Source organism: Sander lucioperca, chromosome 4 (assembly GCF_008315115.2).
Source record: "Sander lucioperca isolate FBNREF2018 chromosome 4, SLUC_FBN_1.2, whole genome shotgun sequence".
Classification (NCBI taxonomy): Eukaryota; Metazoa; Chordata; class Actinopteri; order Perciformes; family Percidae; genus Sander; species Sander lucioperca.
In genome coordinates this window covers 20494636-20520180 of record NC_050176.1, presented here as the reverse complement: position 1 = coordinate 20520180, position 25545 = coordinate 20494636, and the positions used below count along the sequence as shown (strand labels likewise).

Below are 25545 nucleotides of genomic sequence, written 5' to 3'. Positions count from 1 at the left end.
TATGAATGGGTCAAGTGCCAACAACTAACAATTGAAATAATAATAAAAAAGATATAGTCCGACCAATAATCACTCATATAATTACAATTTGGCATATCTAAACAAAATCAATAATTACCTTAAGACCTGAGCTAATTTTAGACATTGATTGCGGTTACAAATGAAAACCGCAATTATGTAAGAGAATTGACAATTAGACAATTATGTAATAATTGTTACAGGCCTAACTACATAAAGAAGTATCTTCATGGTGTCTGGAAGAATTAGCTGTCAACTTTGTGATGCAAGCTGTCCACAGCTGTCCGAGCCTGTCTCCACCGCATCCACCTGCGAGGTTGTCCGCTGCGTGTCTGCCTGGCATACGCCGATATTATGGCCGATATTTAACGCGCCAGTCCTCATCCATACGGTGGCATGCATCACGTAGCTCTACGCTGTGAGCGCCGTCTAGCAGAGAGCCACAAACTTAGCAGAAAAAAGAGCCGCTTAAAACGCAACTTGCTAATGCAAAATTTGCACTAGAAATGAACTAGTTAGTTAATTAATTCATTAGCTAATTAATTGAACTGTTTAGCCTTTTTTTTTTTTTAAATGCAAAAATCTTTTTTAATTCCTTTTTTATTTTTTGTTTCAATAATATTGTTTCTAACTGTTTAACTGTAACTGATATTAATGGCTCGGTTAACGGTTAAATGATTAATCATTAACATCCTTAGTCAGTTTTTTTTTTTATTATGTGTTTGGCTCTCAACAAGTCTAGCTTAGCACTAGCTGCAAGTAAATAATGTAACAAGGCTTTTTTAGTTTTTTTAGTGATATGAACTAAAACAAACTAAAACAAGGTTTGCATCACGTTTTTACTAAATACACAAGTATGTGATTAAAGTCAAGCGGATATCAACCAGGGACGAGTGAAGAGACAACACTGTATATCGAGACAAATAACCGGATAGGAAAGCAGAAAAACAATTGCCACACAAAATTAAATTTATTTTTTCAGATGTTTCCCTAATCTTTGCTTTTTAGGGGTACTAGGATAGTACTAGTAGATGTTTTGCAAGTATACATTGCTTCATTTTCAAGAAGTCACGAGCCAAAAAGAAAAAAGAAGCACTGCTGTATACCATAATAGGCTACCTATAATAACAGGGATTAATTTGGAGGACTTGATGACAGCGGTAGTGAGCTGGGGCTCTGTCACATAGGCTAGACAGATACATAGATGGATGGATGAATGGATAGATTAGTCTACAGTCACAAACATGATATTTTTTGCAGTATACCCTCAAATTAGTAGGTAAAAATAAACCCTTAGATGAGAGTTTCCACATTTTATTATGACAAACTGTCTGTTTCTGAGACAGCTCATGAATGGGCTGCAGAAGTGTGTGTGGGTGAGGGTGGGTGACCCATTTATTGTGAACATCAATAACTAACAATAGCATTATGGCCATTCTTTCTATAAAAAACTCCATCCATTCAGAGGGATGCTCAAACAAAATTACTTGATTAGTATGCCAGTGATTATAAGTGTGCATTGCGGGAGGGTCAAAGTTTTCACTGAAGTAATATATGCCTATGTGTAACAGAATAAATTCAGTGTTACATTATATCTACAGTACATAAGGTGACTGTGCCTTTAAAGTGGTGGCTCTGACACTGTGGAACACGTTTCCTATTCTCATAAGTTCTGTGTTCTCTGTTGACGCTTTTGAAAAGTAGCTGAAGACTCACCTATTTAAACTGGCCTTTGTCTTATGTTTTTAAGTTTTATTTTACTGTTTTTATTTTATTTCTATTATTCTATTTTTTTTATTGCTTTTTCTGTTATTTCCTGTTTTATGGTCTTATTTCTAACATTTTTTGTCTTTTGAAGCACTTTGTGACTTTGTTTTGTAAAAGGTGCTACATTCAATAAACGTATTATTATTATTATTATTATTTAAAATGTACTATTGGCAATCTGGGAAATTGAAATCCCCTTCAGTCACCAGCATGCTTGTTGTCTTCCCTTCAACCTTGAAAAAAACAAGGTTTTTTTCGACGTTTCTTTTTGCTTTTTCCAACGTTTTGAATTTTAAATTTTTTCTTCTACACATTTTCAGCGCTTATTTCTACGTCCCATATTTTCTGATATAAAACAAAAATTTAAAACGAGTCAATGTGACCCGAAGTCAACACAAGGTTAAGCATGCATTCATGTAGGTTACAATAATTAAACTCCGTATTGTCTTATAGGCGCAGGAGGTATGATGGCGTTTAACTGAAACAGATAAAACATGAATGATTCTTCCGAATGGTGGTGAATGGGCTGCGGATTTAAAGCAAAGCGAGCGACCGCAGAGCTATGAATGAAGACGACTCCGGTAGATGAAAAGAAAGTAGGTCCCTTCATCTAGCCGTTAAGTTGCTGTAACGTTCCACCTTTCTGCCACCAGGCGACAGCATTTCTCCCTCAAAATAAAAACCGCTCCTCTCCGGGCTGTTTGATCACATGCTGGGAAGGTTTGAAGTTACGGCTTTATGTCACACATGCGTGCGGACAAAGTGAATGCCACACGGGCGCAGAAGTGACACCGAGGCGACCAGTCCACGGCAGCTAGGTAAAGGCTGGAGTTAAGTCCACGCGGGGTGGAGAGAAAAAGGAGGAGAAGCGCGCGTGGAGAGGATGAAGATGAAAGCCAAGGGAGGCTATAGTATCTCACCACCGGCGTCTTCGAAATCCAGACTATAGGACACACGGGGAATCAAGACACGTGTAATTTGGGCCAGTTGAGAAAGTTCAGCGACCGTAGCCTATACAATGGTTATAAATGGGTCCCACCTGAACAGCTCCTCGCCAGACCTCAGCGACCGTCCGCCGTGGGTTACCACAACTTTGGGCTGCTTTCTCATCTTCACCATCGTTGTTGACATCCTGGGCAACCTCTTGGTCATCTTCTCCGTGTATCGGAACAAGAAGCTCAGAAACGCAGGTGAGTCAAAGTCAGGGGGGGGGGGGGAAGAGTGTGCGTGCGTGCGTGGCGTGGAGCGGGTGTGCGCGCGTGATTCAACTCAGCCGCGTTAAAAAACAAAACAAAAACTTTGTCAGTTGTTTAAAGTGACAATGGTCTCGTAGGCTGAGACAAATAGAGCTTTATTGATGAAAATGCGTTTCCAGAGTGACATATTCTGTTGCTTAGGCGCTGTGTTATTGTGAGTGAAGGACACCTTTTATTTTTGTCATTTGTAACGCTTGTTCATCTCTGGCGGAGAGCTGGTCCTTACAAATCCGAGCCCCCATGATCACGATATATAATACAGCCTTATCAACACACAATATCCTCTCCCATTATGGGAGGTTACATGTTTCCCCTGTTGTCAACTCACTTTAAAATACAAAGACGTATATGCTTGCTCTTAGCCTACTTTTTATAGCAGATATAGCCTAATGTCACAGCTAAGCAGGATCAGAGGAGAGCAAAACGAGGATGAACACTATAGCAATTACTGACAGTCTGAAGCCATGTACTCATCCCAGCACTGCTTAGACTAATGCTTCCCCGGGCTTTTCCACTATCGATGTTACTCCAGCCAAGAGATTTAATTAATTCATAATAATGACCACAGCATTTGTAATGTAGTACTAGGTCGATGATTAAACTTGTGCCATGTGTGTGTCTTTTATGCACTCCACTTAATCGAGAATCGTGAATTTAATTAAGATATGGGCTGTGGATACAATTATGCCCCCCCGCCAAGGTCGCACAAGATTGACACAGCAGTCTTTGTCTTGCTCCAGTAAAGGTGGTAAAACGCTCATAATGTAATAATCAGAGGACAGAGCGCTGCTGGGAAAACCCAAGAGGGTTCCTGTCGTGCTATGGTCTGCACACACTGACTGGCAGCTACACATATCATGGCTGTCATCATTTGGAGGCTTTTCGTAGGGCGATTTGCTAAGCACACTCCTGACATTACCTTTAACTCACCGCATAAATGTTAGGGTCAGTATAGATTTGCGTCATGTGCATAGAGAGCTGAGCGCCCCAGTGCGGAATAATACGCATTATCTATACGCTACACAAGGATATGATTGCTTCTTAATGACTGCAAGCTCCATTTGGCTTTATGATTATTGGCATTTGATAAAGCACGTGTGCAACTCTGCAACAGTTGCCCAGGATTTGAGTATTTTATTAGAGCTGCTCACAACACAGCTGTAGCCAAGCTGCCTTGAATCCAAATGTGTCTGTGAAACTGAAAATGTATCTGTGTGATTGTGTAAGTCATGGTATTGCATGTTGAATTGTGATGCAAGGTACAGGACAAGAGGAGAGATACATTTAGGAAACTTCATCTTTGAAGTTATTCTAATAATGTGACTAATTGTATGTAAGGAGGTAGGGCTGCACAATATATCGTTTTTTTTTTTTTTTTTATCTTCATCGTGATATCATCTATCGCAGTATACACATCGCGAAAGGCTGCGACATATCGCGAAAGACACACAGACATCAGTAGAAAACTTCACTTTAAAATGTAACTCTCTTTTTAGTGGTGCCTCTTATGTTGAATTCGATGTCAGTGTTACATTATATCTACAGTACAAAAGGTGACTGTGCCTTTAAAGTGGTGGCTCTGACACTGTGGAACACATTTCCTATTCTCATAAGTTCTGTGTTCTCTGTTGACGCTTTTGAAAAGTAGTTGAAGACTCACCTATTTAAACTAAACTTTATCTAATGTTTTTAATTTTGTTTGTTTTTAAGTTTTATTTTACTGTTTTTATTTTATTTCTATTATTCTATTCTTTAATAAAATGTCAGAAATGATTTCCTTTCATTTGTTTAAAATCTAATTTGTTGTATTTTAGCAGAATACTGAAAGCAGCAGAAATGCAGAACTGAGTACACTTTAATATCTGTTCATTTATCGCGATATTCAACAACATTATTAGTCTGGCTATCACCAGACCAAGCTCAATGTTTTAAGATTAGTCTGGGGAGTCTGCTCTGTGTTTTCTACTGCACAAGAGGCGTGATCAACGGGCATAGTTCAAATGACTCTGTACGCAATTGGATAGTCCTTCGACCAATCAGACCAACGATCCGGGTGACGTACTTTGCAGAGCGAGGCAGAGCGAAAGCTGGTCGGTAGTAAAAAAAAAGCAAAAAAAAAAAAGCCGGTCGGTAGTAAGGCAAACACATCCTACTTTTGTAGGAATTGTTCCAGGGCAAGTTTCGGTTCCATTTTCAGAGAAAACTTGCCTTTGAAATCTTTTAAAACAGCAGCGACAGCGGCATCAACGGATTGCTGCACTTTGGTGGCCGCCATGTTGAATGTAAACAAGAAGCTGCTTGCCGTCGCTTCTCTATCGTCATCATTTTAAACCCGCCAATAGTGCATTAGGTGGATAAGCCAGTTTGCGATTGGTTCCCGCAAATTTTCAACAGAAGCAGGATAGATAAACGTACAGGTTTCCAGTCTGAGCTGCAGGGCAAAATCAAGACAGGAGGATAATAAGTTTCAACATAAAAACAAACAAATGACATCAAACAATCATTGATCAGAGTTCAGGAACAGGATGTGTGCATTCAGTGGTCAGAAAGTCCTTAATTCTGTTTTTAAAATCGTCAGTGCTAATAAAATAATCTAGTTTGCCACTTTGTAGCTCACACCCATGATGACGGAGCAAAAACTTTAAAAGCACTTTTACCAAACACAGTAACAGCAACAAAGCATCCTGGGGAAAAAAGTCTAAAGTTTGAAGATCAAAAGGAGCTGATGAAAAAACCCTCAGCTTAATTGTGTTTCGCAAAGCTGTCCATGAATACTAACAAGTCCTACACAGACTGATGACGTGGTTCCTCAGGTTTATGCCTTTGAAGCGTTTTTGCTACTTTCCATTTAAGATCTGAATTTGTGCATGCCTAACTTAGGGCTCATACAATTTTCTGTTCAATAAGCCATTGGCAAATTTTATGCAAGTTGGCAGACACATTGATTGATGAACACTTTTCCATTCATACTTTCATCACTGTTGGAATGTTTTGATGACAAGTGGGTAGGGTTGCACGATATTGACAAAATGTGATTTTGCGATATTGATATTAATTTCGATATAAAAAAAATAGGTTTGTTGTATTGCCTCTTGCGCGGTTAACCACCATTCGACACATTTTGCATAGTGCATTAGCCTGTGAAACATACTGTATGTTGGCTTAAAGCTAAAGTATTTCCAAGCTACCGATGAGGCATTACTTTTGGCCACTAAAGTTTTTTCTCTTCAATCTCTGTTATTTTGTCTTTTCCCTGAGCAACACTCATGTTCTTACTTTTGTGTTCTTTCTTTTGCTCCACTGACTCCCTTCGCTCTCTCTTTAGGTCCTTCTTTTCTTTCGCTTCTCTGATTCGTTCCGTTTTGTTGTCTCTATTTCTTCACTTACACTGTCACTCTGTCGAAATATGCACACACATCACGTGGTTTGTCTTCCTATCCCTTACCTGTGGGAATTTGATGCCACAGATGATTGTTTGTTAACATTTCCTTGTTAACAACAGGAAATTTAGATTGGTGCTCAGTCTGAGTGAACTTTGTGGCTGTGAGAAGCCACAAAGTTCACTCAGACTGAGCACCAATCTAAATTTTCAGGAGTGGGGTTTTAACTCCCAAATTTGTGGTCCACAAAGATTTAAATTTCCTGTTGTTTGAATAGATTGAATCTCCTCTACGGAAATGCAATTAGGCATACATTTTCATGGTGTGAACTTAGCGTTGTTAGAGATTGCACAGCAGTCGAACAACAAGGGGATAAATTAAATAACCAGTAATGAAATATACTCAGTGGAGAACCTGGCAGGCGTTGTAGTCACATATTGCAGGCGGCAGCAGCAGTGCTGTCTCTGCATGGCCAAACCCAACGTCAGTGCACAAAATGGCCAGTGAGCGATTTAAATGTGAAGCCAACAACATATGGTGAGCGGTTAGAGCTGCATGGCTGGATACAGAATCAGTGCTGTGAGCTCAGCTCAAAGCCAATTATTCATATTAAATGTTCTGTTGTAATTTTTTTTTAATTCATGCTGAAGAAAAAACAAAAGATGCCAACAAGGAACTGTCTCAACTGACTGTTTTGACCGCTCGATGGTGTTTTAAGCCCCCAACGTCGACTTCAAGACAGCTAACCCTAACCTTAACCCTAACCCTAACCATTGCCTAATCCTGTTTTTGACCAACTGTTTATGTAGAGTGAACATTAGAACATGGAATATAACGTGAGATGGTTTTATGGCCACCCTGTGTGAATGCTAACATAATTCCTCGCAGTGCCTTTTCATACGGTAGATTGTGTTGATTTTTTTCTTCTTTTGTTCGACACCCTTCGCTTCTCCAAATGTTATATATTGTAAAGAAGGCATCGTGCTGATTTGACACACTGAGAAAAGGGGCCAACGTGAATGTTGACGCATAGTGGCAAAGTGGAAAATCTGGGGAGTCCTTGATGGCTGTAGTGTCCCTGCAAGGTTGGGTGTCTTTACAGGACAACAAACGCGTCATGCTCTTTTCCACTCACGTGTTGTCAATTAGAGTTAGCGGATGAGAGGTGCGAGATGTCTGCAGAAAATCTAAAAAGGTACATAGGTACGTACAGGTTTAACAGCACCAGAGGTTTAAACTCACCTACTGTCTGACAGACAAAGACAAGCCTCGCTGTGCTGATACTTTAGGTTTGGGTAGGGCTCCACATTGAAGCCGGGCTGTCGGTTTTTGAGTGTGACAGACTTTATCCCTTTTTGGCTTTGTGGACTTGGCTGTGTGCCGGCACAATGTTATTTCCGATCATTACACATCTAGTATCTGTTACAGTATTATTGCTCTCAGTGTAATTCATATTTTGAGTCATTAATGGAGACTTAAGTGGCATTTGCCTTTTTCTCCAATTAAATGGAATGTTTTAGGTTTCTAAATATCCATTGGCTTTGTGGGGAAATTGAAAAAGGAAATTGCCTCAGCGTTGTGGAGCTTAATAAAGAGATGACTGTGAAAAGAAAACAAATCCTCTTCTGTCGACGTTGTACGAAGTAGTAGATGTCGATCTCATAGCATCCTGTTTTATTTTTAGCATGAGGGGAGCTTTATCTGTATTGTGATTAAACTGGGGAGCGACATGTATCTTGGGTTGAGTTTGTTATGCCAGATCAGAGCTAAAGGAAAGAATGTTCTCATGTCTCTTAAGGATAAATAATGTTATTTTAATAAAATTTTTATTTATTCAGTTGAAAAAGTTGGTTAAAGGTCACTTTGCTGAGTTAAAATTGGGTGGCAACCTTTTTTGTTTAACTTTGCTTTAATGTTTCACTTGCATGTGAAATACCTAGCCATGTCTATGTTCAATTCAATTTTCAGTTCAATTTCATTTATAATGTCAAATCATAAGAGGAATTATCTCAGGATACTTTACAGATATAGTAGGTCTAGACCACAATCTATAATTTACAAAGACCCAACAATTCCTCCCAAGAGCAAGCATTTGGTGCTTTTCTTCTAAAAATCCCAAGTTTAGTTCTCAAACAATATCATTGTCTCAATTCATGCTGTGTTCTGGGACCATCTGCAATGACGCCTGCTTCAATCGCTATCTTAACTACTTATTGCACTCTCTGAAACACCAAGAAAAAGTCATCTAGCCTTTTCGTGAAGTCTAGATGAAGAATTCAGTAACACTGAGACAACACGTGTCTTTAAAAAAAAGGTTGCAGGCATTGTGGAGCTACACAGCGTAATGTGTCCTCTGTCAGTATTATCAATATATCGGGTGGCTGTATCATGTGTTCCTACCTGGGATTACAAGTTCTGCCTCTTTGTGAGCCCTGCTGGGCCCCCCTTTGGCTCACACCGCTACAATTTCACCCACAGTGACTGAGGTGACAGGAGTGTTCAGTGAATAGCAACTGGGGCTAGGAAGTTTGACTGCTCTCTGATCAAGGTCCCTGTAGCTTTAAGTAGTAAAATGTGTTGTATCAAGCAGAGTAGTATGTGCAGAGTTTGAGACTAGAAGGCTGGAATCATTTCTCTGTGCCCACCTTAAAGTTGTAATCCTTAAAATGTACAGTCCTGGTTGATTTTGTGCCAGGTGAAAGCTTTTAATGTGAAGCAGCGGCAGTAGGATGTTCTGTTTGCATTAGCAGTAATTTAGCTCCAACACGGTGTAGATAGAGTGAACCGTAAAGAACAGATGCCGACCAAAAATGGTATCAGAAAATTGGGTTTGGTATTAAAAACTTTAAATCTGAGTTTAAAATGTGTACATTCAAGGGTGATTTGTGACCCCAAAACAAGTGGTCCAATATGCAAATTACAGATGTGTGTTAAAGAGTTAAACATTTGAAATGAAAAAAATATTTGCATACTCGTATATAAATTTATTCTAGATGTATCGATGAGTAGATGTAATTGGATGAAAACCAAATTAGAAACAAAATATTATTTAAACAGAGTATGTTATACAGTATATGTCATAAAACAGGGAGGGGATCTTTAATGTCTCTCCTTTTGTGTGTGAGTTCAAGTGGGCCTCAAAGCTCAAGTTATTAAAGGGGCCTTCAATAACTGAAAAGGCCAGAGGTTAGAGAGTACGCCTGTATGGTGATGTTGACATAAGATCTACTGTATGTTTTTTGTCAAGACATTTTCAGATTATGCTCCTTATAAAATAAACCCACTCTGAGAGCAGTCGCATATTTGGGGCTTTTCATCATGATTGAAATATTAGATTTGAATTAGATACCATCCTGAGTGTTATCCTGGAGTTTATTCTAATTCAAAGAAAAACACAAGGTAATGCAAACAGTAATTTAATAGACGGTGTCCTATCATTCCTACAATCTCTAACAGATATGTGCAGGCGCGGGAGTCATAGCTGCCTACTGGGTTTGTCAGTTTCTGTGGTGACTGCTGCGATAAGCATCAGAGCGGCACAGTATGGTGGAGCAGCTTAACAGCATCAGAACTGCAAGAAAAGGACTCATTGGGTGAAAAACACACTAATTGGGGACCCAAAGCAGCCAGCAGGTCATGACTTTGCAATTAATTTATAGTTTGCCCTAGCTGAATAAATGATCATTGAGTGGGAGGGGATACAGAACTCCTTCTTTTACTAATGAGGCACTTATCTCCCAGCTATAGATTAGTTAATGTCCCTGCTGTCAGCCAAGACACGAACACAAAAAGGAGCCATCAAGGCTGCCTTGCACCTGATAACTTACAGTCAGCAATAGCTGTTTCTTTCAGTGTTCCTGTGTGACCAAAAACATGTAAAATACTTGTATAGGTTTTGATTACACCTGGCTTGCAGATCTGCTTTGTACAGATTTCCTGTCAAGAGCTTTTTGACCCTCCACAAGGATTAAAAATGCAACCTTCATGTCACACAGATCTAATGAGGAATCAGATATATGCAGGGATGTGGCTCTGCTGCTGGGATTGTGTGCATGATGTTATCGCAGTTTGTCTTGCCAACCTTATCCAGCTTGTTTGCTGCTGCCATTCACTCTTTGACGGCACATGGTAATGGAGATAAAGACAAGAAAAGGGAGGCAGCTAAGCAGACGTACAGTGAAAGAGACAACCGAATTTCAGTCATGTCAGTTTGTTGCTTCCGCCATGGGCAACTGGGCTGCTGTTTTTGTAACAGTAATAGCAACAATCATGGGAACATTGCTCTTTTTTTCTGAATTTGACCACACTATTTTAGTCTTGGCAGGTACCACCTTGGCCTGCAGGGTTTGGGCCTCTTTCCAGGGTCATCTGAGAAAGAAAAATTGACCCAGCAAGTGCTCATTTGACAAGTCAACTCTCTAACATGGTGCCTCAGCTTGTAGACAATTTCCTGGTTTTCTAATATTTGCAGGATTATGTGTACACACAAAGCCCCCTGAGGTTATCCATTCTGTATATATGATGTGCATCTGCAGGATGATAACAATGTAGGTTGTGTTTTTCCACACCTCTCCTCTGAGAAAACACCTTTTCTGTTTCTTTATTTTTCTGGTTTACATTCTGCGTAGCGTTACGCTTTCCCCTTGCCAAGTTCTGTGCCTCAGTCTCCCACCTTCTTTGTACTCCTCCTCCTCCCAAGCTTACTCACCCTAACACACACGCTCATTTTTCTTCACTTAAATTTATTTGACCTTCCAGGCTTCATATTCCATGACACCCTGTCTGTTTGCATCACTCTGATCCAACACCCCCACCGTTCTCTAAGGATGGTATGTTGTCAGGCCGCATACCTGTAGAGGAATGTCAATAGTGCTTTGCATCAAGCCAGTCAGGCAACAAGACGGTTATCACACAAACCCTGTGGATTCCAGATTATATGGCCAAGTGGGCAAAATGAATATAGCTTGTTATTTTGATAAGTGTTAAACAACGAAGAGCCTGACATCAGATCTAACTAAAGCAGGCGTCTGGCATCTGTTCTGCTCTGTCGTGCCCCCCCGTGCGTGTTTTCTTTCTCTTGCTCTCTTTCTGTCTCTGTCTGTCTCTCTGTCTCACACCCTCGTTTTTTATTCTTTTTTATTTATATAAAAATAATGAGTCTATAAATACTTTTACATAAGATTCCATCCCCAACACTCTAGCTACCCCCCATCCTCTTTCCACGCTCCACTGTATATAAAATAATAATTTACAATATTTTACAATGAAAACTACTTTCCGCTTGATAGGAGCTTGGGATGACGTACGTCATGGGAAGCTTAGGGCAGTGAGATCAAGTAAAACCTAATGCTCATCCAAAGGGAACTGTGCATAACACATGCATACTGTAGAGTGCTTACTGTAGAGCGGTAACTATTTGATTACACACACACATACACAAGGCGGCTGGAGCTCAGAGGTTAGAGATGCTGGCTGGTGATGAGAAATGGTGCCAGATTGATTCCCAAGCACTTAGTCCAACGTTGCTACTCAGTGGCCAACAGTGGAAGACTGTAGTTGGACTCAGCAGCTTCCAGCTGTGAATGTGTCAGACTGTATGACTGTTTAAGCAAGGCACTGATGAGAAAAAAGAAAAATATGTAGGGTCAGACAATCCTCCCGAGATATAATTTGGAAATAAGGAAAAACACAGAAACTGACATCCTTATTATACAAATTCCTTCTCCCTTGTCTCTGTCATTTTTGTTATTAAAAGTAATGGGTCTAAAAACAGGGCACGGATCACCCAGTGGACTAACAAGAAAACAGCTCAATCAGAAAGCTTCGTCGCTCTCTATGAGTCAACGGTGTGATTCAGTTGAAGGCATGTCAAGATGATTATTATTGCAGATACACAAATGCCATTTGATGTAACCCTGTGAACAACTGTCCCATTCAGACCACTGTGTCTGGGTTCAGCAATGTGGTTTTTCACTCAGACACATCACTGTTCTGCATATATACTCCATATGACTGCCCCGTTATAAAAATAACTATTTTAGTGACTACAAAGCAATGAAGAGATGGCATAATAATAACAATCCTGTGAGGTTAGAACGATGCAAGTTTTCATTGTAAAATTAGTAACTAGGGGTCCAACAAAGCCAAGTCTAAAATTGGAAAACAAGTCTTTTGTTTGATATGATCTCCTAATTTTGGTGTAGTGGTGTCAGAATTTGGGGAACATGTGCACACTCTGTCAGAAAATGTAAACAGGATGTATATGTAAGGGGCACTTATTATAATGTAGGGTGAAGTGCTGCTTTTCTAAAGAACTTTTCAAAAGAGGAGAGAGAAGTAAAAATACCAAAATAGTTTACTCAGCATATAGCCGGCATTTATTAAACATCAATTATCAAACAGTATGACCTTGTTTCTCTTTTCTTTCGTAATGTCCTTTTAGTTGTGAAAATCAGTATTTCTCTTAGTTTTCAACCTTTTTCCACATAAGTTGAGAAAAAAACAGAAAATAAAATGACCTCAGAGCTCTGATGAAATAAACCCCAAATAATAAACCAAAGTCCATCTACCTGGGTAGTATGTTTTTTGTGTGGTGAGATCCCGCGCTTATTTGTACGATGCAATGAAGAAAGGGTGAGTAGAAGCAGTCCGTGTTCCAGGCAAGATGATCACTCACGCCCTCTGCTCTTGTGCCTCTCTCTCTCTCTCTCTCTCTCTCTCTCTCTCTCTCTCTCTCTCTCTCTCTCTCAAATCATGCATCTAAAAAAAACAAGGGCAATATTTAATTACTCTCTCAATAACTTTACCAGATCTGGGAATATAAGTCTTATTCACGCATACCACGTAGTAACATAGCTTCAACATAGCATGGAATAGCACTTCAAATCATTAAACTCATGTTCAACTCCGATTGTTTTTTTTTAACTTATGCAGTACACATATCATCAATACATTTTCACACAATGCATTAAACAACTGAATTAACAGCGTAACTGCTTTTAACACAAATGATGAACACGTGTAAAACACTCACCGGAGAAAAAGAATACAAGTAAGTAAACTCCTTGTGGTAATTTCGACCCTTTGCTCTGCTATTCCAGTGCTCGAATTATCTTTTTGTCGTTAAGGGGGTCTCGCCCTGCGCCCTGCACATAGCCTAACAAGGCTATACAATTAAATAGTAAATGCGCACGGTAGGCCTAGGCTATAACTTGACATATGCACATGACATTTTTACAGAAATGGATTCCTTTTAATTAATTTCAACATATTATTGATTGTAATAGTCCATTTCATTTCAATTTCGCAATACAAAGAAATAGACTAAACGATTTAGTCTGAGTGTCATTCTCAATTTCACAATGAAATAAAACATAACTCATTTGAACCAGACCACCGTCTCAGATATCCTCAGTGTCAGACACAATAATGCATGTAGTCTTTAACTTCTACACAGGGAAAATGCACTAACTGGCAGAAATGAATAAAGCCATTGCACAGCCAAATGTTCTAGTCTTATAATGTACACGTAGTGATAACAACACCTGGGTGTTCAGTCGTCTCGTGTGTTACACCGTGGAAATAAATAGACGAACAATTTTGGAATTTGCACTGAGATGTTGTCGGGAAGCCTATTCACTGAATATTCCACCATCAGAGATTGCACCGTATTGCTGACAGGTGTTTCAAAAATATCTGGGAACTTTTCCAGAGCTCTGAATGGCAGAGGATAGCTACAGATTTATTCATTTAAGATGTATTGGTGGTATTTACCTCAAAAGCACATTAAGCTGAAAGCAAGGTGACGTCTTCGGACTTGTGAGTGCTGTCAAATTGATCGTAGCCTATGCGGTTTGCTCACATAGCCTAGTGGTGTGGTGGTGAAGTGTAGTCATGCTGCGTTCATGAGCGTAGGGTAGGCTCAGGTCTACGTCCTGTAGTAGCCTATATTTTATATTTTAATGTAACGTCTTTAATGGTAAGACTGTGGAGACTGCACATGGATGGATAATGAGCGTTGTTTAAGATTAAATTACAATGCCACATATGGCAGACACCTTCAGATATGAGAGACCCCCTCAGATTTTTGACTTTGTTGCTTTCATGGGAGCCAGTCCTCACTCTATGGGAGCTCGGCTCCCTCTGGCTCCCACGTAATTCGAGCACTGTGCTATTCCTTCCTTAGAAGTATGATTGGTGGGAAAATCCTTTTTTAACTAGCTCTTAAATGTTATTTTTAACGTTTTCGTCAGTGTGGAAAATCTAAATATGGCTTCAGCTCACTATTGTTCTGCTGTTTATGATTTTCTTCTTCTCTCTAAGAATCAGTGCAGCAGTTTCCCCTCTATGCAGCGCCACCACTGCTACCTACTGGACAAATATTGTGTGCAAAGAAAATATAACTACAAGTAATCAAGAAATTAGATATTAAACTAGAAATAACCTAATCCTGTTTGTAGGCTATTTTCAAGTGGGTTACATATATATGGTAAGAGACAGTTCGGTTGTCAAGGGATACATTAAAGAACTGAGTCGGACCATTAAAATCTGTATTTCCTGAGGCCGTCACAGAGACACATATTTAGTCTGCACAAGACAAGATTCATGCTGAATTTCCTCTAAATCTTCTGTGAACTTTTACGTTATGCAAAAACCAGAAATGTTCCGTGTTACATTCACTGCGGGGACAAGGGACACTTTAATCGGTCCACAAAAAGTAAAAGATGTTAAGTACAAGATGTTATTCGAGGCAGTTGAAGCTGAAGCAATCTTCAGCAAAATCATAAATGATTGGCAATTTGCTTTGTTATCTCAAGCCCTAGATTTACACAGAACTAGTATTACCATGGGACCTCATGTGATTGAGAAATAACCCCACCAAGTCTGTGTTTCGTGTGGCACATTTGCACGGGACAAATCTATTTTTTACTCACTTTTATTAACATTATACCCCAGATCTGATGTCAAGGCTCTGCATAACCTATTGAATAATAGAAAAATCTTCCTTACCGCAAGCTACTATGTATGTCATCCATCTTTATGATTTTTTTAAATATAAATTATGGACATGGCAGATTCGCACAAGATTAAGACAGCGTCCACAATTATTAAAAATTACTGGAAGACCCCAGGTAATACTAGTCCCGTGCAAATAGGCTTGAAAAGATAAAGCTATATTGTCCACCCTGGGAAACTATATTTAGTTTATATGAGGATCTTGGAAATTAGATTATTAAAGCTGCTCTAATAAATATTTTAATACAGTGTTTCCCCTAGAATTTTTTGCAGGGTGGTAGTGACTCTCCCCCAAAAAGTTGTTGAGGGGTGGAATGTTAGCAGATCATTAGTGGAGCTTATGTGCCGCGGAATGTATCTTTTAACTGGCTGCACCAGCTGCGCACACACGGCGTAGGATTGTGTGAGTCACATGCGAAACGGAGAGCTTTTGCTTTGGGATTGTTGTTGTTGCTCTTCAGTTTTTTCGAGCTGGCACAGAGCTGTGAAAACGTCAATTTACTGTCAGCTGTTATCAGATGATGCAGGTGAGGGAAACAAGAAATAAAAACAAACTCTCAAAATGAAACTGCCAATACACTCATTCACAGTCATTAAGTCGTTTCCTGTATATCAGTAGTTTAATGACACTTTATGATCCATTTCTGTGTAAAAGGGCCGCACACACCTCACGTAAAAAATATAAATCGAAGACTGTCCTATTTTTACGCTTGTAGAGCCGATCTCAGCGGAGCATACGCACCACTTACACGCTGCTCTCTGCCCGGTGGAGCAGTTTCATTCATTATAGTGAAAGCGTAGTGTTGGATGGTCTGCTCCGCATACGTTACATGTGCAATGTAGCCAGCCCTTAAGTTAAAGGAACACGCCGACTTATTGGGACTTTAGCTTATTCACCGTAACCCCCAGAGTTAGATAAGTCCACACAGGCGAAGCAGTGCTACTTCTGCTACTTGGGCGGAGTGATATGCTTGCAGCACCTGAGAAGCCCCGAGCAGAGAGTAGAAATGCTTCGCCTTTCTGAGAATATAGTTCCCAGTTTATAGACGGTTAGAAGATGGCTGTGTCTCATGTGACCTTGTTATTTGTACACGCTGTGACTATACAAATCACAACATGTAAATAAGAAAATGTTGGCATTATTTTGTCACTTATTCGGAGCAGTAGGCTAGTTGGAACCGATTACCTTCAGGATCCGTGCTAGGCTAAGCTACCGGTGGAGCCGTCGGAAAGAGTTAGGGCTGCCCCCTCAAAACAATGGTAGGGGTAACGCTGTAATATTACTAATGGATCAAATGGTTGTGTGAAAGGTGCCTTTTAGCTCTTTTATTGTTTTACGTCCCGCAACTTTACTGTTTTGATTCACTCTGACTTGTTTTCAGTGTAAAGGTAAAGAGACAGATATTTCCCTCAGGAGCTAAAACTGAATATTGGACTTCTGGCACAAATTGGAATTCATCAGATGGACACAAATGAAAGCTAATGTGGATGTGAATCTAATCACCAATGCATATTCCCATTATTATATATCTATTATGCAGCCAATTTAGTTTCATTTTGTATCAGTTTTGCATCATTTAAGATCACTTAACTTAATATCCACGTTATGGATCCAGCGTAAAGACTTGAGTTGTAAAGGGCTCTTATTATGGATACAGCACATGAGTGAAACTTTGTTTTACCTGTATGCAGAGTTGCAGAGAACAGAGATTTGTAAATAGCTTTTAAACAGCCTTTTTCAGATAGTACAAATCACAGTTAGCAGTGCGGATTAGTGTGTACACTAATTCTCAAGAGGTGGTTTATGACACATTCTTCGTGGTCTGTCATGTTTTTAAAGTAATCAGTTGAGTCATGCGTATCCCTGTAATGAGCAAGAGCTTAGTGTGTGAGATTTCCTCATCACAGTATGCTTTCCTTTAATGACCCATAAACATGCTATCTGTTATTATTGACTAAATAAGTGGCTTTTGTTACACTTTCAGACACACTCACACATCGCTTGGGTTCATTCCAGTGTTCTCTGGGTGCCGTCCAAAAGCAATAGGAAGTTAGATGTTTTTGCTGCTCAGTGACCTAGCCTAAGCCTCAGTTTCTCTGATCATAGGAGAATTAACTCATGTGCCATGTAGTATTATGAAGAAATAATCTGATATATTTGATCGAAAATATTGCACTGTGATAAAACTGTAGATGTGAACAGATGTGGATGATTTCATTGGTGCTTGGGGAAGACACTCTTTGCTGTCTCTGTTGCCACAGTCAACCTAATATGTTAAGAAATCAAATTTCAATTAGAAGTGCTGTGTGTGATTGTACGCCAGAGAAGACATTTCTGTTTGTTGGGGTTGCTGTTTACTGACTTAAGTAGAAGTAGATAAGGACACCAGAGGAAATTCCAGGTATCCCCTCAAATACTGAGGAATTTCTACTCCTGCATCATCGAGAGAGCGTACTGACATCGTACATCCTGGTACGGAGATAGCACCGAACAGGGCCGGAAGGCACTGCTGAGAGTGGATCATTTGGCTGAACATACAATAATGTTCAGCCGAATAAAAGGCCCTACTGTGCCTACTTACCTTAAGGATATTTACAACAGGCGCTGCAAGAAAAAGGCTAGGATGAAAAATCATAGCCACCTGGGTAACAGCCTTTTCTCCCCCTTCCATTGAGGTCGAAAAGAAGGTACCAGTTACATCAGGCCAGCACTGAGAGGCTCAGGTGGAGCTTCTCCCCTTAGGCCCCCACATTCTATGGTGAATCATGCACAAGTTGAAGGAGCTGATGGGATCACATTTTACTAGAATTGTACCTCGTACGAATATAAATTGAAAAATGTATTGATTGATGAGGCAAGTTGAGGGGAAGTTGAGTTGTCACATCAAATTAGTCAATGACATCAAATCACACAGGTAAGATGACATATGTAAGGGATAACGTAGAGCAAGCGGGTCATTATTGCGAATTAAACTTAGCGGCCTGCTATTTAGAAATAACAGACCGTAGAATGCCGTAATTGACCAATTGGAATTCAACAAAGCTGTGTAACAAATTTCTTTCTTCTGTTTATACTTACATATTTATAAGGGATGACATTTAGTGGACTGAATGGATATTTGACGTCTGGAGATGCATCATTGAATCATCCTCTATATCTGCTCTGAGCTCTAATGAGAGGCTGGGAGGATTCGTTAATAGTGGTGCACAATAGGAGAGCATATTAGGGTGAGGTCATTAGGGATGGGATTCCATAATTTATTTCCATTTACAGCTGGTCTGGTTCCTGAGAATGATTTAGCTCTGACGCTATCAGCTCCTTTATCAAGGTCTGTTCATCGCCCAAAATGATTTAAAGTTGTATTAAGGGATTTTTAAAAATATTTATTCAGGAACACACAACACAGCATCGGAGATCATCATCTTAGTATATGACTTCTTACTTAAACATCCAGCAGACACAGAGCAACCATAAACATTTTATTATTATATAGTTATGTTTCTGGCCCCCTGATGGATCGAAGCTCAATATTTACTTTCTATATTTAATATTTACCCAGTAGGTCCACCAACTTGGTCTGTATCTTGCTAGATTCTTGACTTTTTACCTATTTACCAGCCAGTTGTTTACATCAGCTGTGGCTAAAACGTCGTGAAGCTGTGTGGGTTCGGCAGTACCCGCAACCTTCTCACATTACACAGTCCTAGTTTGGTTCATTGTTCATATCAGAAATCACACTTAATTTAGCTTTAATGTCTGGAACTGAGACTTAAACAATGGCAGAAAATAAACAAATATGTACAAGCCTTTGGGTGCATTTTACCAAACTGGACAGCAGCAGAAAAATGCAGTGTTTCCAAAATTAGTGCTTTTAGAATGTGATGTTGGAGGCATGTGGGCAGTTCCTAGCACCATAGGGAAGGGAGATGAAAGGAAAGGATAGTGATCCAAGTGTATCATAGGAGTCATATGACTGGTAACAACCTCCCCAGGCCAACAGCAGTGACAAGGACCACAGTGCACGGGGAACTGGCTATTCCAAAAAAAGACAAGCGATCAGAACAACAACAATATAAATCAGACAAAGTCTAAATCCTCATACTTCAGACGCTCAAACAGCATTTTTGCTAGAAAAATTACTTAAATGATTAACTGAGTTTCAGCTCTACTGTCATGTACGAACTTATAGATGGCCAACTGAATAACTTTGAAACAATCTAAGAATATGTAGATGTGAACCAGTAAATACCTTTAAACCTGATCAGACAGATGCTGTCAGTTGGTCTGAACTGGCAACCATACTGTACCATGAGATCATCATATTACAACTGAAATAGCAGGAGAAGTGTGAGGCAGGCTGTTAATCCTTGTGTTGTCTTCGGGTCAAATTTGGCCCTGTTTTCAAAGTTTCTTTATCGGAAATATGTTATGCCATTCACAATAATAAAATGGTTTCAAAACACTTTCCTGACTAAACATTGACATATACCGGTCTGTGATAATCCATCAACATATATTCATCTGATCTTCACTATAGTGAAAATAATTCATAATTTCTGCCTATTTTTACTCCAAAATAATGTATAATTTCATGTACAGTAAATGTGGTTTATTGACCATAAAAAATAAAGTGTAAAACTATTATACTATGTACTGTAATAACTTGAAATGAAGTTGGCTAGAAGGTGCATAATAGAATTGGGTGATACTATACTTTATCCTTTATAAAAAGGCAAAACAGACTGGGAGTTAATTTTGTTGGAGGACAACAAGTGCATGGTTGACAGGAAGACAACACAAGGGTTAAGTTGGTGTCTTCACAGTAACAACATAAAATTATCTCCAGTTATGGGGCCAGGTTGTGTAAAAAAAAATCCCCTGGACTAGATGTGATGTATCCAAAGTGGAGACTTCTGTTACATCAAATGGTTAGCCTAAATAGGAACAGCTTTTGGCCCACAGTGTTCTCATGGGACTGGAAAGTTACATGAACTGGTGAGGAGAGAATGCATTTTTGCCCTTCAGGGAGATGGTGATGTTTCCGGTCAATGTGACCATTTTTTTCTGCTGAGGGTGAAAAATGTTTGTAGAGCTGTGCGTCAAATTGTGGTGAAAGCAGAATCTGAGAGCCTGTCCTCCCCTTCAGAATGGGCTGCAGCAGATGCTGTCAATTATTCTGTGCAGAGGCCTAAATACAGTATCAGATCCAAAATGAGTAATTAATCATTAATTCATCATCTGTGCCCATTAATCCTACATGAGCTAAATCATCCTGTCAAGAGTCCAAATTACTGTCCTGCGATGTAATTCTAGGTCAGGTGTGTGTGTGTGTGTGTGTGTGTGTGTGTGTGTGTGTGTGTGTGTGTGTGTGTGTGTGCGCGTGCGTGCGTGCGTGCAAATTTGATATTTAGACTGAGGACATTTTTGAAAAATGAGGTCATTTCGACCGAGCCTCACTTCTTCACAGCTGAGGTTAGACTAATATAACAAGAATAAGGAGTGGATTAACTTTGGGTGAAGGGTTAAGGTTAGACACATGGGGCTCAGGGTTAAGGTTAGACACATGGGGCTCAGGGTTAAGGGTAGGATTACAGGCTAAAGAAGAAACACTATCAAGACCCTGTGTGTCTTGTGTGTCTGGTTATACACTTATGTCTCTCTCAGTCGTGAATGTATGTATTCATTTCTCTGAGACTGAAGATGTGAATTATGTTTTTGCAGTCGTGCTAAAACAATAAGTCAATCAACATTTTTTGGCCACTTGAGGGCATAACTCAACTTATAAAGTTGATATGGCAAACTTGTTAGCAAACACCTTACTATTTACACAACCAACAGACACAGAGCAACAGTAGCATTTTTGGAGTCATGTTTCTAGTCACCTGGCAAAGTAGGTTCAATATTTATGCTATGTTTTGGACTTCACCAACTCCTGAGAAAAACATATCTGGCTAAATGCTCCACTATGTGCACCATATAGTCACTAACTTTGTCTGTCTGCTGTTTGGTATTGGGCAGGAAGAGTACAGTGAGTTGATACAGTAAATTATAGTGAGCTGTTTAAGCTGCGACTAGATATGAGGATAATGTGAGCAGCGACTGAACCAAACAGCAGAGTTGCAAAACTGTCAAACCAAAACAATGAGCTAAAAGACCCTAAAACATTCTGTAGAGCTGACAGGAACTGCAGAGTCGGATGATAATTATCTGCTTGTTTGTCCCTGTGAAATCCCCTTTCTTATTACACATAGTCAGTTGATCCTTTGTTAATTGGGACTCTGTAACATTGACTTGATGAAAGCAGCTTATATTGATAGTGTAGGACATGTGAGGGGTCAGCAGTAATGCCTTCCCTGTCTGACTACTGTCTCCTCAAAGAGCTGTTGGAGGGTTGGATGCTCCCTAACCCCCATCACTTTAGTGCTGTACGGACTACTCTGTTTAATTCTGATTTCACTTTCACCGTTAGATTCCCAAACCAAGTTGAGATAATTAGTATGTAGGACCTTAGTATGCTCTTAATCACAGCTTGATAAACAAACACCCTGAGTATTTGCAAAAAGTGAAGTTGCAATTGGATCCTATTGTACACAGAATTGACATGGACATCCCCTGACAGATTAGCGTCAATATGTAACCCCAATTATTTGTAAAAATGATCCTGAGTTAGTATTGAAGAGTGATCTCATAGTTGCCCTGGATCAAAAATGATTACCTCGGTTTTCTTTGCATTAACAAGGAGATGCTGGTCATCACACTATTGTTGCACGTTTTGACCTCTGAACTGTATACTGAGATGTCGGTGTCTGTGTCCATTAATCCCAGGATGGCAGTGTCATCTGAAAACTTGATGATAAAAGTGCTGGGATGACTAAAATATAACTTGAATAATTGTCTGTGTATAAGGTGAACAAAATGGGTAAGCTGACACATCCTTGTGTTGATAATTTTAGACTCAGACAATGTCTGGTTCACTCACATCCTATTGGATAAAAATATGTGATTCCACCTGATGACATATGGGTTAGCGAACATATGAATGAGTTTGTTGATAATTTTTTTTATTTTATACAAGTAGCGGTGTCCCTTGGTAATATTGGTTTTGTTTGGGTCCTCTTTTCTACCACTGGTGGCTTCTTTGTTTCATAATATTATGTCTATTTGTGAGTAGTCACAGACTGAAAGAGAGAGTTTGTATGACAAACGTGGGTGGGTGATCGATGTCTGTCTCCCAGCTGCTCTGTGTGTTTACACATGCTGCTTATTTTTCTGTTTTATTGTCGGCCCATGAAGCTTCTTTCCACACAGTTTATGTATGCATATGATTGTGTATACACACTGTATAACTCATATGTTTAAGTGAACTTTTCATCATAAATATAATGGAATGGCTGCATGTGATGCGAGGTTGAGAGCCACATGAATATTGAAAATACTAGTGATGCAAAAACAAGATAGTGGGTTTTTAATATGGGGATTAGTGAGAATATGACATTCTGGCTGCTCTGTATGTGACTTTGAAGCAGAGCTGTTACATGCAGTAAATAGGAAATTAGAGACTGTGTCCAAAGCTTATGCTCAGAGTGACACTTGAAAAAAAAAAAGAAAAAAGAAAATAAGATAAGCTGTTAACCACAGCAATAAAATATGGCTCTACTATTCAAAGCCCTCAACTTTTTGGTATGTAAGTCAAAAGATGACATTCAAAAAATGCAGAAAGAATTCCAACTATGGTATAAAGAGATTACATTGAGCTCTTTCAGGTCAACTGGGGTCAGATGATGGAAATAACTGCTGCACAAACCAATCATATCTAATAAAGCTTAACAGATGCTAAAGCTCTGCTACGACCTCAATTTTCCATGGGAACGGCAACATTACATCAAAATATACAAAGGCTTGTTGGCTTTAGGACACGTAGGTTACGTAACTCATTACATTATATATTCATTACCTAAAACTATCATACATTTTTTTTACTTTATTTTTTTCTCTTGAATGTTATTCTGACAATCTGCACAACAGTAGAGAGGTGTATCATGTACTGCAACTATACTGCACCAACCCCCTAACCTACTGCATGCTAAAGCTGTTAACGGAATGCTGTCTGGCTAGTCCACACAGCATTCCGGGATGGGAGAAAAAGATGCTCTGGTTTTTTGGCATTTCTTTAAACCAGTCACAATCGTCTTGGGCGGCGCTATGCCCCATACGGAGCAACAGCGCCTCTGCAACATAGCCTCGGGAAGGAACTTGCTTTGGTGGAACGTGTACGTGCAAAGGTTGTTTTAGTTGTGTAACAGAAAACTCAGATTGGACAGATAGTCTAGCTAGCTGTCTGGATTTACCCTGCAGAGATCTGAGGAGCAGTTTACCATAGTCCTCAGAAATCGATCAGACTTTAAAATGCTAACACAAAGAAAGCCCAAGGTAGCGGATATCTGGCCTAAATGGGGGACATCTGGACGGAATTTCCGGCGGCACCGGAGCAATCCCGGAAGTGGAACGTCACGTATATAGACTACTTATAGGTCAACAAAAACTTGTCAGCATACTCTTCCCTTTTATGCTAAATTAAATTAACATGTACATGCTAAGAAATATGTCTAGTTATAGAGGCAGGACCAAAAGATGGAGAAATTGTTTAAACTGGGATGCTCCCTTAAGCTCTGTTTTTGTCTCCACCAACTCATAAGGAAATAGCCAGTTCTGTTTTTTTTCATGTTCTCCAGCTGTCACCATAATACTGTCATACCACCCAAGCATACATTCCACACCACCTAAGATCTTGGATTAAGTCAAGAAACAGTCACCTGCACTAGTCTAGATTAGATAATAAAATCAACAGGGCTAATGCAAAAATATTAATAGCCATGTTACACTTGAGTGGGCTCATTCGCAAACGTCCCATCTCCAGAGTCAAATCCGAGCTAATGTTAGGTGGGCTGGGTGGGTTTAGGTAATGCTGACTCTCAAATTGGGTTGGCATTTTAGTGATAACACAATCCTACTTTCAGCTAATTTAAAGTTTGGCTGGAGTCAGCGGGCCAAGCAGGTTCATTCAACATACGCTAGCCTATCTTGTCCTATGTTCTATTTTTTGTCTATTATCACAGTTAAGCGAAATGGCCTGTTTCCTACCTTTGTAAACAGTCAGACTCCTGTGTGGATTGACAGACTGTGACTGACAGCAAAGTAGGGATGTCACGATACCAAAAATCGTGTATTCAGTACCGGTACCAAAAAAAGATACTCGATACTAAAGTTGATACTACGGTGTGTGTAAAAAAAAAAAGGAAGAAAATAATAATAATACTTTACAATAAACATTAATTCCTTTATTTAAATTTTTTTTTTGGGGGGGGGGGGGGGGGTGGGCGGAGCAGCGTCATGTCACTCTTCTTTCAGTGTTTTCTTTTAGTTTCAACTTTCTGTTATGGTGTGGAGTGGAGGGGACAAGGAGAGCGTAATTTACAAAAACGAAAATGTCAGTCTTCTGGACCCCACAGCCCATTGCTTTGAAGCCTGGCATCACCACACAGCAAGCAATACGGTACCGGAACTCCCAGACAGCAAGCATGGTTACAGTAGTTATGTCTGTTTCTCTCTGCAGTTGTTGTTTTTCACAAAGAACCGCGGGCTGGTTAAAGTTAACTGATGTTATAGAGGTCCGTTAAAACAAGCTCTATCAGAGCACACGTTAGGTTGTGATAGACAACGGCAGAGAGAAATAGACTCACTTTGCGGTTGGGGAATTCCAGGTGAAGTCATGAAAGCCGCCGCCGTAGATCTACGGTAAAGCCAGAAGCTGAATGCGGTCAAGCTGTACAGGGAGATGAGGGGCTGTTTTTCCGTGCTGGTCGGTGTTCTTCTTCAGCATTTAGCGGCAGTCTAGAACATTTTTAACGTTAGGCGTACGCGTATATACTGCCCCCGTCAGGTCTGGAAGGATTGCATCCCCCGGTACCTGGAAAAATGCGTACCGGCACGTTTTCAGAAGTATCAGTTCTCGTGACATCCCTACAGCAAAGCATGCTGTGGCAAACGTTCTACTTAAATATAATCAACTGATTGCGGAGACTGTATGATGAACTTTGCTCCCCCTAAT

At 39.8% G+C, this 25545-nt stretch overlaps 1 protein-coding gene across 2 annotated transcripts in view; it reads left to right on the top strand.

The window, feature by feature from the left end:
• The first annotated feature begins 2477 nt into the window (after window positions 1–2477).
• mtnr1aa (melatonin receptor 1A a) overlaps window positions 2478–25545 on the top strand; it is a 54424-nt gene continuing 31356 nt past the window's right edge. For both annotated transcript variants that reach the window (XR_004897210.1, XM_031302346.2), the window contains exon 1: window positions 2478–2975. Coding sequence is in view for 1 of the 2 variants with exons in the window: in XM_031302346.2 (XP_031158206.1) it covers window positions 2804–2975 (172 nt within the window). In the remaining variant the exon portion in view is untranslated. The remainder of the gene's footprint in view (window positions 2976–25545) is intronic.